Source organism: Schistocerca piceifrons, chromosome 10 (genome assembly GCF_021461385.2).
Source record: "Schistocerca piceifrons isolate TAMUIC-IGC-003096 chromosome 10, iqSchPice1.1, whole genome shotgun sequence".
NCBI lineage: Eukaryota > Metazoa > Arthropoda > Insecta > Orthoptera > Acrididae > Schistocerca > Schistocerca piceifrons.
In genome coordinates, this window is record NC_060147.1 from 92,787,195 (window position 1) to 92,806,247 (window position 19,053).

A 19,053-nucleotide genomic window follows, 5' to 3' on the forward strand; every position below is an offset into this window, starting at 1 on the left:
GAACACGTGAGGCAATACTGACCCTACGACTTATCTTAGAACATAGATTAAGGAAAGGAAAACCTACGTTTCTAGCATTTGTAGGCTTAGAAAGCTTTTGACAATGTTGACTGGAATATTCTCTTGCAAATTCTAAAGGTGGCAGGAATAAAATATAGGGAGTGAAAGTCTATTTACAATTTGTACAGAAACTAGTTATAAGAGTTGAGGAGCATGAAAGTGAAGCAGTGGTTGGGAAGGGAGTGAGACAGGATTGTAGCCTATCCCCGATGTTATTCAATCTGTATATTGAGCAAGCAGTACAGGAAACAAAAGAAAAATTCGGAGTAGGAATTAAAATCCATGGAGAAGAAATAAAAACTTTGAGGTTCGCCGAAGACATTGTAATTCTGTTGTTTGTTGTTTTTGGGGAAGGAGACCAGACAGTGAGGTCATCGGTCTTATCAGATTAGGGAAGGATGGGGAAGGAAGTCGGCCGTGCCATCCTGCCATTTGCCTGGAGCGATTTAGGGAAATCACGGAAAACCTAAATCAGGATGGCCGGACGCGGGATTGAACCGTCGTCCTCTCAAATGCGAGTCCAGTGATTGTAATTCTGTCAGAGACAGCAAAGGATCTGGAAGAGCAGCTGAACGGAATGAACAGTGTCTTGAAAGGAGGATATAAGATGAACATCAACAAAAGCAAAACAAGGATAATAGAATGTAGTCGAATTAAATCGGGTGATGCTGTGGGAATTAGATTAAGAAATGAGACGCTTAAAGTAGTAAATGAGTTTTGCTATTTGGGGTGCAAAATAACTGATGATGGTCGAAGTAGAGAGGATATAAAATGTAGATTGGCAATGGCAAGGAAAGCGTTTCTGAAGAAGACAAATTTGTTAACATCGAGTATAGATTTAAGTGTCAGTAAGTCGTTTCTGAAAGTATTTGTATGGAGTGTAGCTATGTATGGAAGTGAAATATGGACGATAAATAGTTTAGACAAGAAGAGAATAGAAGCTTTTGAAATGTGGTGCTACAGAAGAATGCTGAAGATTAGATGGGTAGATCACATAACTAATGAGGAAGTATTGAATAGAATTGGGGAGAAGAGAAATTTGTGGCACAACTTGACTAGAAGAAGGAATCGGTTGGTAGGACATATTCTGGGGCATCAAGGGATCACCAATTTAGTATTGGAGGGCAGCATGGAGGGTAAAAATCCAAGAGGGAGACCAAGAGATGAATACACTAAACAGATTCAGAAGGATGTAGGCTGCAGTAGGTACTGGGAGATGAAGAAGCTCGCACGGGATAGAGTAGCATGGAGAGCTGCATCAAACCAGTCTCTGGACTGGAGACCACAACAACACTGACAAGCAGTATTCCAGTACTGATCGAACAAGGGTTTTGTAGGCAACTTCCTTTGTTGATGGACTACATTTCTTGTGGATTCTTCCAATCAATCTCAGTCTGGCATCTTGCAATTCTTTTTATGTGGTCAGTCCCCTTCAAACTGCTCCATACGCATACTCCTAGATATTTCACAGAAGTAACTCCTTAAACTGATTCTTATGCAGTTTTGTAACCATACACTAAAGGGTCTTTCTGTCTACATATTCACAATATATTACATTTGTTTATGTTGGGCGTCAGTTGCCAGTCCCTGCACCGACCATCGATCCTCTGCAGGTCTTCCTGCAGTTCACTACAATTTTCTAGTGTCACAAAATTTCTTCACATTAAAATCCTTTAAACATACATCAACAACAAAAATATTATGTGTCATTACAGCATGAGACTGTAATGGGTTTAAGTTTGTTTTAATTGACATTCAGATTCACCAATGCATTAACTCAGAGCAAAGGTACAAATCAACGTCTACATGCCTTATCCAACAAAAATAATTCAGTTGAGTTTCAAACACAGCATCAGAGCTCTTACATGCTACAACGGTTAAGATTCATACGGCAGACTCAGCTCCAGATATTGGCAGGTACATCTTACTTACCTACATTTCTCTCTATCTATGAATTATGTACACTATGAGCATCATAAAATCTCTACAGGTTGAGACACATGTTACTGAAATACAGGTACTTACTTCTGATCATCAATTTCTTTTTCTGATGCTACATCAAAAGGCACTGCCACTGGAAGTTCTGTTGTATGCTGTAGAGCTACAGACATCTGAGGCCCAAGTTCTTCGTCCCAGACCTCTGCCGGTGGCCTGGGTTCGACAGGTGGAGCCGTGACTGTCGCTGGCTCTGCCAGACAAAGAAAACTACTTTTAGGCCTACTTCAAATGACCATTTGTATAAAGAGGGCACACAGTTTAGTATGTTACATTACTACATGCGTCAGGCAGACCATCAGAAAGTTACGAGTATGACATCCTAGGTTAACTGCAGACAAGGTACACTGAAGAGCCAGAGAAACTGATACTCCTGCCGAACATTGTGTAGGGCCCCAGTGAGCAAGCAGAAGTGCCGTAACACGACGCGGCATGGACTCAACTAATGTCTCAAGTAGTGTTGGAGGGAACTGACACCATGAATCGTGCAGGGCTGTCCATAAATCTGTAAGAGTATGAGAGGGTGGAGATCCCTTCTGAACAGGATGCTGCAATGCATCCCAGATATGCTCAGTAATGTTCATGTCTGGGCAGTTTGGTGGCCAGCAGAAGTGTCTAAGCTCAGAAGAGAGTTCTTGCAGCCACTCTAGCAATTCTGAACATGTAGGGTGTCGCATCGTCCTGATGGAATTGCCCAAGTCCGTCAGAATGTTCAATGGACGTGAATGGATGCGGGGATCAGACAGAATGCTTACATACATGTCACATGTCAGAGTCATGCCTAGACGTATCAGGGGTCCCATATTACTCCGACTGCACACACCCCACACCTTTACAGCGCCTCCATCAGCTTGAACAGTCCCCTGCTGACATGCAGGGTCCATGGACTCGTGAGGTTGTCTCCATACCCCTTGATGTCCATCAGCTTGATACAATTTGAAATGAGACTACTGCGACCAGGAAACATCAACAGTCCAATGTCGGTGCTGATGGGCCGAGGAAGGCTTAAAGCTTTGTGCCACACAGTCATCAAGGGTACATGAGTGGGCCTTCGGCTCCAAAAGCCCATATTGATGATATTTCATTGAACTGTTCACATACTGACACTTGTTGATGGCCCAGCACTAAAATCTGCTGTAATTTGTGGAACGGTTGCATTTCTGTCCCGTTGAATTTCTCTTCAGTCATCATTGGTCCCGTTCTTGCACGATCTTTTTCTAGCTGCAGCAATGTTGAAAATTTGGTGTTTTACCTGATTCCTGATAGTCATGGTATACTCGTGAAATCGTCATACAGGAAAATCCCCACTTCATCACTACCTCGGAGATGCTGTGTCCCATTGCTCATGTGCCGACTATAACACCATGCTCAAACTCCCTTAAATCTTGATAACCTGCCATTGTAGCAGCAGTAACCGATTTAACAACTTGTTTTCTTAGACAGGTGTTGCTGACCATTGTGCCGTATTCTGTCTGTTTACATATTTCTGTATTTGCCAATACCAGTTTCTTTGGCATTTCAGTTTATATGCTTCTAATACTAGGCAGCACAGTTGTGAATTTTATACGAGAAACACCTAATGAATTTCCACTCTGCAGTAGAGTGCTGATCTTCAACTTCCTGGCAGATGAAAACTGTTTGTCAGTGGCATATGTAAATGATAAGGAGTTACAATTCTCTGTGAGATGCAGTAGAGTCACACAAGTGTAACAGTGATCTTCACGTTTAGCACTGTTGCCATGCCTGGTAAACTGTATACAGGGCATAAACAGTGTCAGATGTTGAGAGATTTCTGTGAAGGGCACAAGATGCCTCGAACTTGTGTGAGACAGAGTTATCAGCATTTGATACAGTGATGCCCAACTCCCTTACATTTGCATTCCATTGTGTGAGGTATGACTAATACTGTACTTGAAAAGATTATTGCTCTTGTATGAAAGTATACTGCTACTTACAACACAAGAAGATTTTCTGATGCACTTCACTTCAGGTAATTTTTTGCTGCAGCCACATTGAATTTTACACCCAATGTGAGACCCATAGTTTCTATGAACACTTGTCCAAGGCTAAATTGGTAGTACCATGTCTTTGTGTAGACTTTCTTATCTGTATTGTTAGAATGTTGCCTAGGCATTCACTTTCTCATTGCCCCTACAAATGTTATGAGCTATTGCTACTAGGCTGAGTTTTAGGGACATCGACATGCCAGTCTTATTTATAGTGTGCTGCGGTAGTAGTGAACCTGATTTCCAGAAGAAAAGTTCTCAGTTAATGTTTGAATTTTACACTGGTAACTAATATTCACTGCACCCATATATCTTGGAAGCATGATCCATTGTACAGATGACTTTGCAGTTTTTGTCATTAGCATAGACATTTTGTTGTCGTTCATCATCATTATAGCCCCAGCTAACTAGACTAAACCAAGAGCCTCAGAATAACTATCACTCGGCTTAGGCACAGTTATGGCATTTCAAGATTTCTTATCATGATGGGTGCATTCCTGAGTCAGCCCTCTCTTCATCTGAGCATACTTAATTAATTTTTGAGCACCTTTCCTTTCTCCTGTCTCCTATTATAATAAAGCTTTGGTTTGCATCTATTTTGTTATGTTTAGCTAACACCTTTCAGCTATCAGCGCTCTACAATGTGGCTCTCAGTCATTAGCTGACACTTCTGGAACACCTCCTGTTTCTGTCCATCTTGATCCAAGGTTTGATGTGACTTTCCAGTCCCTTCAAGCACCTGTATGTGCTACGGCTTTCTCCACATACTGTCCTCCCCCTTTTTTTTAAAATCTCCTCATGATTTTTTTTTAAGTTAAAAAAAATGAGTTAAAGGTACAGAACTCCTAAAAAAAAAAAAGTTCCTTTGTCTCACTGCTCCTGTTTCAGTGGGGAGCCAATCCAAATTCTAATTTCTTCAAAGAAATTTACCTAAAGGACCAATGATCTGTTACAGAAGTGGTCAGTCACATAGGTTTCCTACTGTTGGAAACCATGTGAGAACAAGCATTAAGATCCATAAAGAAATCAAAAGCACTGACAATTTTCACTAGAAAGCTACAAGTGACATCATTGGTTTTTAAATTAGCTGTTTATAATTCAGCAAACACTTAGCATTAATGAATAGTTCACATTAACATAAACCACAATGGAAAATTCAGGATGAAATAATGACAATATTATGAAATGTATAGATTGCTACTCAAGTGAGTAGCAATTTATCCTTCTCACACTATTACCATAAATCACTACAAAATAACAACAGAGTACTTACTCTTCTTGCGCTTTGGCTTCGATCTCACTGGTTTCTGTACCACAATTGTTCCCTTTGCGGAAAACTGCTCCAGCATCCTGAGGAAGATGTGTGCAGTCACTACCAGGTCTCGCAAGTAGGCCCTGCAAACAGACTGCTATAAATTGCTGGCCCTTTTCACACACTACAAAGAATGACATACTGTTATAAAGTATGGCTGAATATAGTGAGTTGCAGAAGTAAAGACTACAAGAGAAGTTTGCAAAAAAACACTAATATCAGAAAGGATCTAAGGCACGGATTTTGTCTTTCGCCCCTAATGTTCTATCAGTGAAGCAATAATGGAAATGTAAGAAAGGTTCAGAGTGGGATAAAAACTCAGGGTGAAAGGAATTAATAACACGGATTGAGAGAAAACTGAAGGGAGACAAAAGTAATAAGCAGTAGCAGAATTGAGACTACTGATAAACTGAACATCAAACTCCACCCAACAGTTTCCACCCCCTCTGTCCTATCATCTCCTCCCCATTCTCATCTCCCACCCTGTTTATTTGCTGCCCCCAGCCAATACATCTGCTAATCTTTCCCCGCTCCTCTCCTTTTTTGCTCCTTTTTTCCCAGCTCCCTGCCACACAACCTTCTGACGCTGAGCCTGTTGACATTCTAGGCCCTGCACACTACACCTGAAAGTGTTTGTTTCTCTCCCCACACCCGTACACTTCTACCCCTTCCCCTGCCTCTTCTCCACACTGCTGCTTGCCTCCCACATGATAGATCTATGAATTGTGCCTGTCTGCAACCTAACATGTCTTCTTTATGGTAAGCAGCCATCTTTCTTTTCCTACATTGTTGATATTCCTACCTAGAGTTTCCATTGTTTGAGTGGTGTTTATCGTTCACTGTACTCTTAAGCTCACGTTCCAAATTTTTGCCTAAAAAATTGTGCACTTAATTCATATTGTGCTGTTCACAGACTCAAGGTATGCTACAGTTATTTGCAAAGGAAATACAACACACAAGGTTTTCAGCACTATACAGTTACAAAAATAAACTTGCTAATGACTTCTTTATCTCTTAAATACCGTCGGCAATCAACAAAATTCTTAGCAACTAAATAACAGGACATGTTTTGTGCTCTTATCTCCTGTAATAAATCTAGAAACTCTCATTAGGCGGTACCATATATGTTACCACATTCTAGTGCGGTCTAGTGAGACATTTACAACCCTAACATGATTTTCCTCTATCTGATACAATCAACAATGCCAGAAAGTCAAGGAACTGTCTTCAACACTATCAAAACATTAATATTAAATGCCATTCAATGATACACTGAAGCATAATACAGATCTACTGAGGCAGGGACTCGATAATGAAGGTTCAGTGTATGCAAGGTTCCAGTGTATGCGACAAAACATGTGCAGGCTGTTAAAGAGTGCGGAGTGAAGGTCTGAATCAAGAGGCTCAGATGGTTCCGTGACCGTGTGGGCTGCAGATTCCTTGACTTGCGCCATAGGGTGGTTGGGTTTTGGGTTCTGCTGAGGTGCTCAGGAGTCCACTACATACCGAAGACTACATACACAGGTAGCAGGGGCTGTGTGGCGTGGACTGAGTGGTTTTTTAGGTTAGAGGGTCTTGGGAAAACACTAAACGGGTTTCAGTCACAAAGGGTGCAGGCCAGGCACAGGAAGAATGTAGATACAAGAACCTTTCGTATAACAGCTGTAAACTGTCATCACTGTGTTATCAGAGTTCCAAGCACCGATGCTCAAATTGTTATACGTCCTGAAAGCTGGCTAAAGCCAGAGATAAATTCAGCTGAAATTTTTGCGAAGAACCTAACGATGTTCTGGAAGGATAAATTAAGCACAGTTGACAGTGGCATTTTTGTTGCTGTTAGAAGTAGTTTTCTTGTTGCAAAATTGAAGTACATAGTTCCTCTGAGCTAGTATAGGCAGAGGTCATTCTTGGCAACCAGAATAATATAATAATTGGATCCTTTCACCGACCTCCCAACTCAGATGAGACAATTGCTGAAAGGTTCAAAGGAAACTTGAGTTTGATTTCAAACACGTACTCAACTCATACAATTATAATTGGAGGTGACTTTAATTTACCCCTCAGATGTTCACGAAAATACACGTTTAATTCAGAAGGTACGCATCAAACATAATCCAAAATTGTTCTAAAAGCATTTTCTGAAAATTATTTAGAGCAGTTAGTTCATGAGCCCACGTGAATAGTAAACAGTTGTGAAAACGCACTTGACCTCTCATCAAAAAATAATACTGAGTTGATAACGAGCATCAAAATGGATACAGGGATTAGTGAACACAGAATTGTCATAGTGAGATTGAATTTTGTAACCCCCAAATCCTCCAAAAATAAACAAAAAATATACTTATTCAAAAACGCAGATAAAAATTCACTTGACATCTTCCTGAGAGACAGTCTCCAGTCCTTCCAAATTAACAATGCAAGTGTAGGCCAGATGTGTTTTGAATTCAAAGAAATAGTATTGGCAGCAATTGTGAGATTCATGCCAAATAAATAAACAAACAATGGAGCTGATCCTCCTTGGTACACAAAAGGGGTCAGAACACTGTTGCAGAAACAACGAAAAAAACATACCACATTTAAACAGGCACAAAATCTCAAACATTGGCAATCTCTTACGGAAGCTCAAAATTTAGCTTCAGTGCGAGATGCTTGTAATAGTTTCAACAACGAAACTTTGTCTCCAAACCTGGCAGAAAATCTAAAGAGATTCTGGTCGTATGTGAAGTACGCTAGCACCAAGACAGAATCAATGCCTTCTCTGCATGATAGCAATGGAGATACTATCGAAGACAGTGTTGCTAAAGCAGAGTTACTAATCACAGCCTTAGGAAATTCCTTCACCAAAGAATATGAAGTAAATATTCTAGAATTCGAATCAAAAACAGCTGCCAACATGAGTACTGTAGAAGTAAATATCCTCACAGTAGTGAAGCAACTTAAATCACTTAATAAAAGCAAGTCTTCTGGTCCAGACTGTATACCAATTAGGTTCCTTTCAGAGTATGCCAATGCAATAGCTCCATACGTAATAATCATATACAACCGTTTGCTCGACGAACGATCCGTACTCAACAACTGGAAAGTTGCACATATCACACCAATATTCAAAAAAGGTAGTAGCAGTAACCCACTAAATTACAGGCCCATATCATTATCATCAATATGCAGCAGGATTTTGGGACATATATTGCATTCAAACATTATGAATTACCTCAGAGAAAACTGTCTGTTGACATACAGTCAACACGGATTTACAAAAATGTCATTCTTGTGAAACACAACTATCTCTTTACTCACCTGTAGTGTTGGATGCTATTGACAAGGGATTTCAAACTGATTCTGTATTTCTGGAGTTCCAGAAGGCTTTTCACACTGTACCACGCAAGCAGCTTGTAGTGAAATAGAGTGCTTATGGAATATTGTCTCAGCTATGTGACTGGATTCAAGATTTCCTGTCAGGGAGGTCACAGTTCGTAGTAATTGACGGAAAGTCATCGAGTGAAACAGAAGTGATTTCTGGCGTTCCCCAAGGTAGTGTTATAGGCCCTTTGCTGTTCCTTATCTATATAAACAATTTTGGAGACAATCTGAGAAGCTGTCTTAGGTTGTTTGCAGATGATGCTGTAGTTTATCAACTAGTAAAGTCATCACAAGATCAAAACAAATTGCAAAATGATTTAGAAAAAATATCTGTATGGTGGGAAAATTGGCAATTGACCCTAAATAACAAAAAGTGTGAGCTCATCCACATGAGTGCTAAAAGGAATCCATTAAACTTTGGTTACATGATAAATCAGTCAAACCTAAAGGCTGTAAATTTAACTAAACACCTAGGCATTACAATTACGAACTTAAATAGGAAGGAACACACAGAAAATGTTGTGGGGGAAGGCTAACCAAAGATAGCGTTTTATTAGTAGGACCCTTACAAGGTATAACAGATCTGCTAATGACACTGCCTACAGTACACATGTCGGTCCTCTTAGAATACTGCTGCGTAGTGTGGGATCCTTACCACATAAGATTGATGGAGTACATCAAACAAATTCAAAGAAGGGCAGCACGTTTTGTATTATCGCGAAATGGGGGGAGAGTGTCACTGAAATGATACAGGATTTGGGATGGACATCACTAAAACAAAGGCTTTTTTTTTTGTTACAGAGGAATCTTCTCACGAAATTCCAATCACCTACTTTGTCCTCTGAATGAGAAAATGTTTTGTTGATGCTGACCTACATGGGGAGAAACTATCACTATGATAAAATAAGGGAAATCAGAGCTCGCATGGGAAGATATAGGTGTTCATTCTTTCTGCGTGCTATAAGAGATTAGAATAATAGAAAACTGCGAAGGTGGTTCGATGAACCCTCTGCCAGGCACTTAAATGTGATTTGCAAAGTATACATGCAGATGTAGATGTAAAACCTTAGTCTGAATGAACTGAGCCTTCAAAATGCCCAACGATGTACTGTGTACAAACCATGCCCCATAATCTCTGCTAAATGGAGCTAACTGGGATTTCAAGCTGCAGCCTTCAGAGTAGCTACTACCGGTTCAAAAAACATCATTCGGCATCAACAGTTATAAAAATGTTGACTGCCATTATTTACACCCACGTGGGATGTATATGAAATGCATCCTGATAATTTAAATTCTGTAATCCATTCATTATCGAGAAATATATTTTAATATATCTTTTGCATAGGCTCCCCCTCAGAGCCTTTAACTATCAGCTTCGTCTGTCTAATTTTTTATGTGTTTATTTCTTTTTACACCACATAAAAATGTGTTTTTCACTGCCAGTATGATCTGATTGCGAAACTACTGCTGGTAATTAAAGCTTGTTGCCTAGGTCAAAATCAATCAGTTTAAAAAAGAAGTGATAACATTAACACATCATTGGCTGCTAAAAACCATTGCTACTTTACGATATTAAGTTCCATGATCATTCACCAAAGATGTTACTGGGATCTATATCAAGCTAAGTTCATGAACATTCCTTCATACACGTTTATAAATTTTGTATGAGATAGTCAAGTTACAAGAAAAACCATATTTTTATGTGGTTTTATATTGCATAATCCATGTGTGTATTGTGAGCAGCCTTTGTAAATGCAAATAAATCTGACTGAATAATACACAGCTTTAAAAGCAGACATACCTTGACATTTTTGTTTCTGAGAAATTAATCAGCAATGTGAAAATGAGCTCTCGGTATTCAATGACATAAAAGATATTGCTCTTTATGACTCTTGAGGAGTTCCTCACCACTGCATCATCAGACTTGTCCATGGCTATTAAGGTCATCAAAAGTTCCTGAAACATGTAAAAATATTATTTAAAATTACTGAACATTATATTACTAATGCTAGCAATAATACAGAAACTATACATATGACAACTGTTGAAATCTGTATGGTCGCATTCAAAGCAAGTGAAGGTCAGTTCCCCACAACAATCGATAGAACTGGACATATCTTTTGAAGCTGCCAGTCCATTACCTGATGCCAACAGCTGCAGATGACGAAAAATAGAGCAGACAGTAATTCAACAAACCACAGTATAAATTAACCTGCACTCATTCTCTGTAGGCAGCTGCATGATGTATTGTAGAGAGTATCTTGTACTAGTATTACTAGCCCCTTTTCCAACCATTTCTCAGGTGTTGTTCGAGCAGAACAATTCATAACGATTATGACAGTTTTCCACAGAATTTTTCTTTCACCTTCTCTTTCAAGAACCTCCTAATACGTTATCTTGTTGGTCCGCTCCATGTTTTTCATGTGCTCATAGCACAGAGAAACACTCCAAGTATTTTTTCCAAAGGCTTTTCCAAACGTTAGAGGCAATTATATTGTGACACTCCACATCCCCTCAATGCCTGGTCAATGCACATTTCACTTGACCTGTTCTACTTTGTGCCTCTACTTTACTGTCATTATCTCTGGTAATATTCCTTTAGAGGTAAGTAAATCAACTGATCTCCCCGACGACAATAGTACAATCATATGAGGCATCAAACAAAATTTGTGACCACACTGACGATTTCTTGGTAGGGATGATGTAGCACATTATTATGAATGGAGGATTTATCAGCAGAAGTGTAAGTAACTTCTGTTGTGCAACAAGGAAGTGTTTTGGCACCCTTGCTGTTATGTTGAACGAGGTGGGATAAGAAAATAATGGGAATTTTTGTTTTTCTTACAGAGTCTTTATTTATTCATCAACATCAACTTTATTTCCTGCAAAGTAATCCCCCTCTGCTGTTTACAGAGCAGATCAGTTCCAAGGACATGTATGTCACATCTTATAACATTGCTTCAGGATGCAGAACTTATACAAATGAGCCAAACAGCAGAAACTGAAAGTATATTTTTAAAAAAAGGCAGCAGGAATGATAACAGGTTTGTTTGGCTTCCAGGAGCTCAAATCAGCACACATCCCACAACAGAACAAAAAATCCACTCTGGAAACAATCCCAAAGGCTGTGTGTAGGCCATGTGTCCAAAATATCCTTATTTTTTGGAGCGCTAGTCCGGACAAGGGATTCAGGAGAACTTCCATCAACTTTGAAAAGTACATGAAGAGATACTGGTGGACATAAAGCTGTAGGAAAATCATGAAAAATCTAAATCTGGATGGCAAGACAGGGATATGAACCATCTTCCTCCCGACTGCGAGTCCACCCAAATCCAGTGTGCTAACAACTGCACCACCTTGTCCGGTTCGTTATTTAAAAGTTGGTTCTAGGCTTTCACAGAATAGTTTGGGTTTTACTTCAAGTGTCTGCCAGTTCAGTTCTTTCAGGATCCCTGTGACACACTCCCATGGGTCAAACAAATCTGTGACCATTTATGCTGCCCTTGTATGTATACATTCAATATCACCTGTTAGTCCAATTTGGTATCGACCCCACACACTAGGATTGGATCACATGACCATTTTGCATGCAATCTCCTTTGTCGACTGACTGCATTTCCCTGGCATTCTACCAATGAACTGCAGTCAACATCCTGCTTTACCTATAACTGAACTTATATGAACATTCCATTTAACATACCATCTATTTGTCCCTACAGATCTTAACATCCATGTATTTGTATGAGTTGGTCAATTTCAACTCTGACTCATTCATGTTGTAGTCATAGGGTACTAAATTTTTTCCCCCTCTTGTGAAGTGCAAACTTTTACATTTCTGAACATTTAAAGCAAGTTGCCAATCTTTGCACCACCTTGAATATGTGGTAGACTTCCCAGTGGTTTTTAGAGTTCGGATATAGAGTTCATTTCCAATAATAAAACACATCTTTTTTTTTTTTTTTTTTTTGAGAAAGAGGGTCAACAACTTAAGTATGGCAGTATTAATATAACTGTTAAAATGACACTCTTACTGAGTCATACTTATTAAGTGATTCTTACAATCCATACCAGACCCTGTTAAATTTTTACTGCAGTAGGGTACACGAACTGAAACGTGAGTTTTAACCATTCATCTCATTTTTGGATCACAATGAGAAAACTGTTTATCCGTAATTCACTAACACACAATATTTTTCTTCTTACTGTTAACATTTCTGTAATTTAAACAAACCAATGGGATTCGTGTCTTGCCACTGTAACAGGCAACCTGAAATCTGTCTCAAAACTTAATTCATTATAGACACAAATATAGTAATGGAAGCAAGCAGTAGTTGTAAATAATTTAAGGGTAAAGGGAACAACTCAGCGAGTAGAAGAGGCAATTGGCTGTCATCAGACACCTCAACAAGACTGGTATCTTTGCTTGTTTTTGGGTGAACCTTTTTTTGAGCTATAGAGAGAGAGAAAGGGGGGAGGAGGGGTTTGTGTGTGTCCGAAAGCTAGTAAATTTTTCAGTCTTGTTAAGATGTCCGTCAACAACTAACTGCTTCCGCTATTTGATGAGTTGTTACATGTACTCCTAAATTATGAGTCACACGCATGGCTCATTGTGATTCGAGCATTACTCACACATCTGCAACTTCTTCGTTCAACAACATACTGTCACAACCATTCTACACTACAGCCATAACTCAGTAACAGCTCTGCCCATGGTTGGAGTTACTTGAGGTTGGAACTTAGTCATTCCTTGGGTACCAGCTAATATGGGTGGACTGCTGAAGGCAGTTGTTTGACCGCACATGCAGTGCCACCGCTCCAATGTAGAACCAGTAACATATTAAGCACTGTGAGTGTGCCTGTGTGTGTTCTTGACTGCAGGCCGGTATTAGCACATTATACAAATATACATGAAAATGAAGTATAACAATATTTTATTTAATCTGGTGTGCAGTTGCATGAGGGCATCAACAATGAATAAAAATCAAGTTATCCAGAGATACTTTTCTGTAAGAGACTAAAGTAATAGAATCGCACAGTGCAATAGTTGTGAAACACTGTGTTCCAAGACAACTGTGAATAACCTGAGAAAACACCTGGTGTAAAAGTATCTAATATAAAACAAGAAGTACAACTTTGCTTCCGTCGTTTTTTCCCCAATACTGAGGGAAAAACTGGTTACACATGCATCATTCAAAGTATTTTCCATCATTGGTCACTACTTTCTCGCATCTTTCAGGCAGTGTATGATTCCCGCGTCAAAAAAATTGTTCATCTTTTGAAGCAATCCATGAATCGATCCAATTTGTGACTTCTTCATGAGATCGGAAATGTTGGTCAACCAGGCCATGCGCTATTGATTTAAACAGGTGATAGTCAGAGGGAGCAATGTCTGGAGAATACGGCAGGTGGGGTAGGACTACCCATTTTAACGTTTCCTAGTATGTTTTGACCTCTTTTGCAACGTGGGGTCGAGCAATGTTTTACTGCAAAATAACTTTATCGTGTCTCTCGCTGTATTGTGGCCGTTTGTCTTTTAATGCTCTGCTGAAATGCATTAATTGCATTCGATAACAAGCACCTGTTTTTAACACCTCATAGTACATGGTGCCGAGGTGGCTCACCAAATGCAGAGCATGATCTTGGAGCCATGAATATTCGGTTTGGCCATTGACATGGAAGCATGACCGGGATATCCCCACGATTTTTTGTGTTTAGTGTTACCGTAATGAACCCATTTTTAGTCCCTGGTCAATATGTGATGCAGAAATCCCTTCCGGTTTTTGCCTTTGAAGCAACTGTTCACAAACACTGTTCAACGTCTCTTGGTTTCAGCTCACATGGGACCCAAGTTCTTTCTTTGTAAATCATGCCCATAGCCTTGCGACATTTTGAAATGGCTTGCTGTGTCACTCCCACTAATCGTGCCAATTCTTCTTGAGTTTGATGCAAGTCTTCACTCAGAGATGTCTCCAATTCTGCATCTTCGAAAACATTCTCTCTTTCACTATTATGCTAGTCTATGACATTATAATCTCCGTTCTTGAAGTGTTGAAGCCATTCACGACATGTTCTTTCACTAATAACATCCTTACCATATGTACTTTAGAGCATTCAATGAGACTCAGCCCCCATTTTCTTCATACTGAAACAAACAGTAACACCTCCCGCAAATGACGAGAATTAGGCTCATAAACTGACATTTTCAATCAAGAACAACTTTATGATGCAGACACAAATCGACTAATCTTTGAATGAAGTTATATTGATCAAGGTGCATGCTAACTGCCTGATGTCTGCAACCTGTTTCTTTCGACCGCTACTTACCGTTGTCGCCACATTTCGTCAAACGGCGGAAGCAAAGTCGTACACCTTGTACAAATATGATGTTAAATTTTCTATGAAATAAAATTCAATATGGTTGCCATAACAACATAAAACACTCAGAAAAAAGTGCTACAATAATGTGAATATTTCGCTAGTTTCAGTGTACTTTGTGGCTAATGTGTGGCATAAAAATTATTTAATAGGAATGTATTACATGGTTGGAAATGGATCTTTGTAATCTGGTTTTCATAACTAGTAATTTATCCTATCCCCGATACAAGCAGTCAGCAATGCAAATGAGGAAAGTCAGTATGCTCTAAGGCTGAAGTATCCATTCACACTGTTGTAAACATTTTATTGATGGCTCATACTACAGCCTTGTGTTGATGTACTGGGCAGAGCAATTCTCTAATGTGAAATCAAAATTCCTCAGAGCTGCACATTTAGAAACATTACACGGGAATAAATGAACTGCCAATGCAAACAGTCATGCTAACCTGGTAGGCCTTCAGCGCCACATGCATACGGCGAGACCACAGTGAAATTTTCTTCTTGTCGCATACCATGTTGGCGTAGCAGCTTTCCATCTGGGTTTGCACAAAGTGGAATGTTTGAACCGACATCGTCTCACTGCACAAACAGAAAATGGTTTCATACAAAATGTTTCAAAATTCTGTGAATCAGCAACTGAGAAAGCACATAAATCCCACATAGTTTAATCTACTGCAAAGTGAAAATTCTATCTGGAAACACTTCCATAGACTACATTTAAGCCATTTCTCTGTGATATCCTTTCTCCCATGAGTGCTAGTCCCCCAACTTCTGCAGAAGAACTTCTGTGAAGTCCGGAAGGTAGTGGATGATGTACTGGTGGAAATAAAGATGTGGGAGTGGGCTGAGTCGTGCTTGGGTGGCTCAGCCAGTACAGCATATTTGTGCAAAAAGCAACATTCCGGGTTTGAGTCCCGATCCAGTTAACAGTTTTAATCCACTAGGAAATTTGTAATCTATATTTAAAGCACAATTTAAACATCTACAACATGTAATGTGCATTTCAGATATCCCATTCCACAATGAGCACTGATCTGGAGTTCTACTGCTGGGTTTTCAGAAAACATCTCTGTAAGTTCAGACACTTGCGCAATTTGTAGTGTCCTGCTGAACAAACTGAAAGTACACGACACCAGAATGTGAGATGTATAGCTAAAAACAACTGTATCCAAAAATTATATAAAATAATAAATAATGTTATGAATATAATAGAGGGAAACATTCCACATGGGAAAAATATATCTAAAAACAAAGATGATGTGACTTACCGAACGAAAGCGCTGGCAGGTCGAAAGACACACAAACAAACACAAACATACACACAAAATTCTAGCTTTCGCAACCAACGGTTGCTTTGTCAGGAAAGAGGGAAGGAGAGGGAAAGACGAAAGGATGTGGGTTTTAAGGGAGAGGGTAAGGAGTCATTCCAATCCCGGGAGCGGAAAGACTTACCTTAGGGGGAAAAAAGGACGATAATGTTATATATAAACACCTTTTTTAACATATTCGCAAATACTTTTTGTTTCTCGTACAAAATACAGCTTTTGTGACTTACACACTTTTCTGTATCGACATTTGAATTGTCAGTAAACAGCTAGAAACAAGGCTTCATTCTATTCCTTGTTGCAGATTGTTAGCCACAACTCCCCTTCTTCACATGAATAATATTATAAGCAAGATCATCACATATGGAAGTCTGCTATGTAGCTAATATAAAAATATATCTATAACAAATGATCAATTAATTGACAGATGTGTCTAATATGGAAAGAGAAATCTACTAGCCAAGCAGTGGAGAAACACAGAACAACTTTGTAATGGGCTCATAAACAAAATTAAAAGGTCTGTTTGGCTCGCTAATCCACTTAGACATCTCTCTCATTATACTGATCTTCAGATAGGATTGGTAGCACACTTTCTTTCAGTACTGTTCTATGACATAATCAGCCAAAATTTTTCAGAATATATGGACTCAGAGATGTACCAGCTGGTTATAATAAAACTGACGCTGTTCCGAGTGCTACAGTGTGGACGGTATACATCGCAGGATGCTGAAATGACATAGGTATGTTCGTTAATTGGTGCGCTCGAAGAGTACACTTAAATAATAATAATAGTCCTAGTTTTTGGCACCAGGTGAAAATATGGGTTGTAATCAGTCGGAATGGAGTGTGGGTGCAGGTAAAGGGGAGGAATGATCAAACAAGTGATCAGGCTGCCTCTGGGACATTTATAAGGATATGGTCACAAGTTCTAACATGTGTTCAATATGGTCCTCCAATTCAGCAACATGCTGCATCCGTAACACAGTATGGGTGACAGTTGCTCGCAGCATACCGGGTGTAATCGGAGTGATATGTCATCAAATGCTATCCTTCGTATCAAGAAGAGTAAGACTACATCCCTGATAGACACAATCTTTGAGATCTGAGATATCACCAAAATCAGAAGTCACATGCATTTAGGATGGTGGATCTGGAAGGCAACATATCCTGAAATTGCTTAGAGATAATGTGGTCATTACAAAAGGTTTCTTGAAGTGAATTTTTCACCTGGCAAGTGACATGCAATGTTGCCTCATCTTGCACGAAACTGTTGCCCCATCTTGCATGAAATAGCAGTATGGGCACAGTTCCATTGTTGCAATTAGCTGGAATTAGATATAGCACAAGGAGGTAACAGGAAGATGTCACTGTACATTTAACAGGCCCACAAAGTGTCATCTCTTCAAACAAAAAAGGACCGAGAATACAAGAGCTTGTGCAACCACACCACACACCCACATAAGTTCCACGCAGTAGATGTTCCTGTACAAAATGTGGCAGAGTAGAATTCCATATGCGACAGTGCAGAGTAAAATGTGCCTCGTCTGTCCAGACAATATTCGCTGACCAAGTCAACCATTTCCATGCGTGCCAAAAAGGAAGGGCAAAGTCCAATGTTGTAGGCTATCTTGGGGGTTCATTTGGTGCACATTCTGAAACTTGTGGGATAGCAAGTGTAAAACAGCCACAAAATCATCTGAGCTGTTGACCAGGGATGAGAGCATTTCTGTGACACAGCTCAAGCACTGGCTGCAGTGAGTTGTGTGCTGCTCGGTTGGCTACAATAACAGCAACTTCAACAACTGCTATGGGAATGGACCACCTCCCTCTCCCTGCTGTACCAACTAATTCACCTGTTTCTTTAAATTTTTCCATAAAATTCTTCAGCCCTTTTACCGACATGCGGCCCTGTCGCAGTGTCCCTGCTGGCAACGTTCCCGTAATGTAACACTACTATTGCTGCCGTACTGATTAAAGAACTTTACCGGCAGTACACTGTCTACCACCTCAATAGCCATTGCATTTTGTATGAAAGACTTTGACCTTCTTAACACTTTACACCAGCAGACACTTCACAAGAGAAATCGACACGCGTCACCAAGCAACAAATGTATGCTGACGTCAAAACGGGTAACATTTCACATTCTGACTGCTTACAGTACCATATTTACACCTGGTGGCAGAAAGTGGATCTATATTCGATGAGCGCACCAATTAATGAACATACCTATGATGTTTCAGAGTCCTGTGATGCACAAAGCTGACACAGCAACACTCGGAACACAGCCCATTCAATTACAAGTTCCTAGTAATCTAGATTTTCGTCTGCATATACACAGCTGATAAGTCTGTCTCAATTTTTGGAAGAATTGGATATACACAGCAGATGAGTAGTACAAGGATAGCAGCAGTGGCGTTTTATGAAGTTGCTATTTTGTTCTGATATATCTACAAGTAACTATCACAACTGTCAGTGTAAGTGTATAACATCACCAATACAAAAAAACATATTTTCCCAGAGCATTGCTTGTCAAAAGTGAGGTATAGCTGTTTTTACACTTGTTCCATGAGTTTTACGGTATACAGATGTACAAGATATATGACAAGTAGAATAAACATT

At 39.6% G+C, this 19,053-nt stretch overlaps 1 protein-coding gene across 1 annotated transcript in view; it reads right to left on the bottom strand.

Moving 5' to 3' along the window:
- LOC124718819 (protein timeless homolog) overlaps nt 1-19,053 on the bottom strand; it is a 490,147-nt gene that overhangs the window by 438,725 nt on the left and 32,369 nt on the right. The window contains exons 10-13 of the mRNA XM_047244437.1: nt 15,555-15,687; nt 10,535-10,689; nt 5,335-5,456; nt 2,086-2,248 (exon numbers count right to left, since the gene is read on the bottom strand). Coding sequence (XP_047100393.1) covers nt 2,086-2,248; nt 5,335-5,456; nt 10,535-10,689; nt 15,555-15,687 — 573 coding nt within the window. The remainder of the gene's footprint in view (nt 1-2,085; nt 2,249-5,334; nt 5,457-10,534; nt 10,690-15,554; nt 15,688-19,053) is intronic.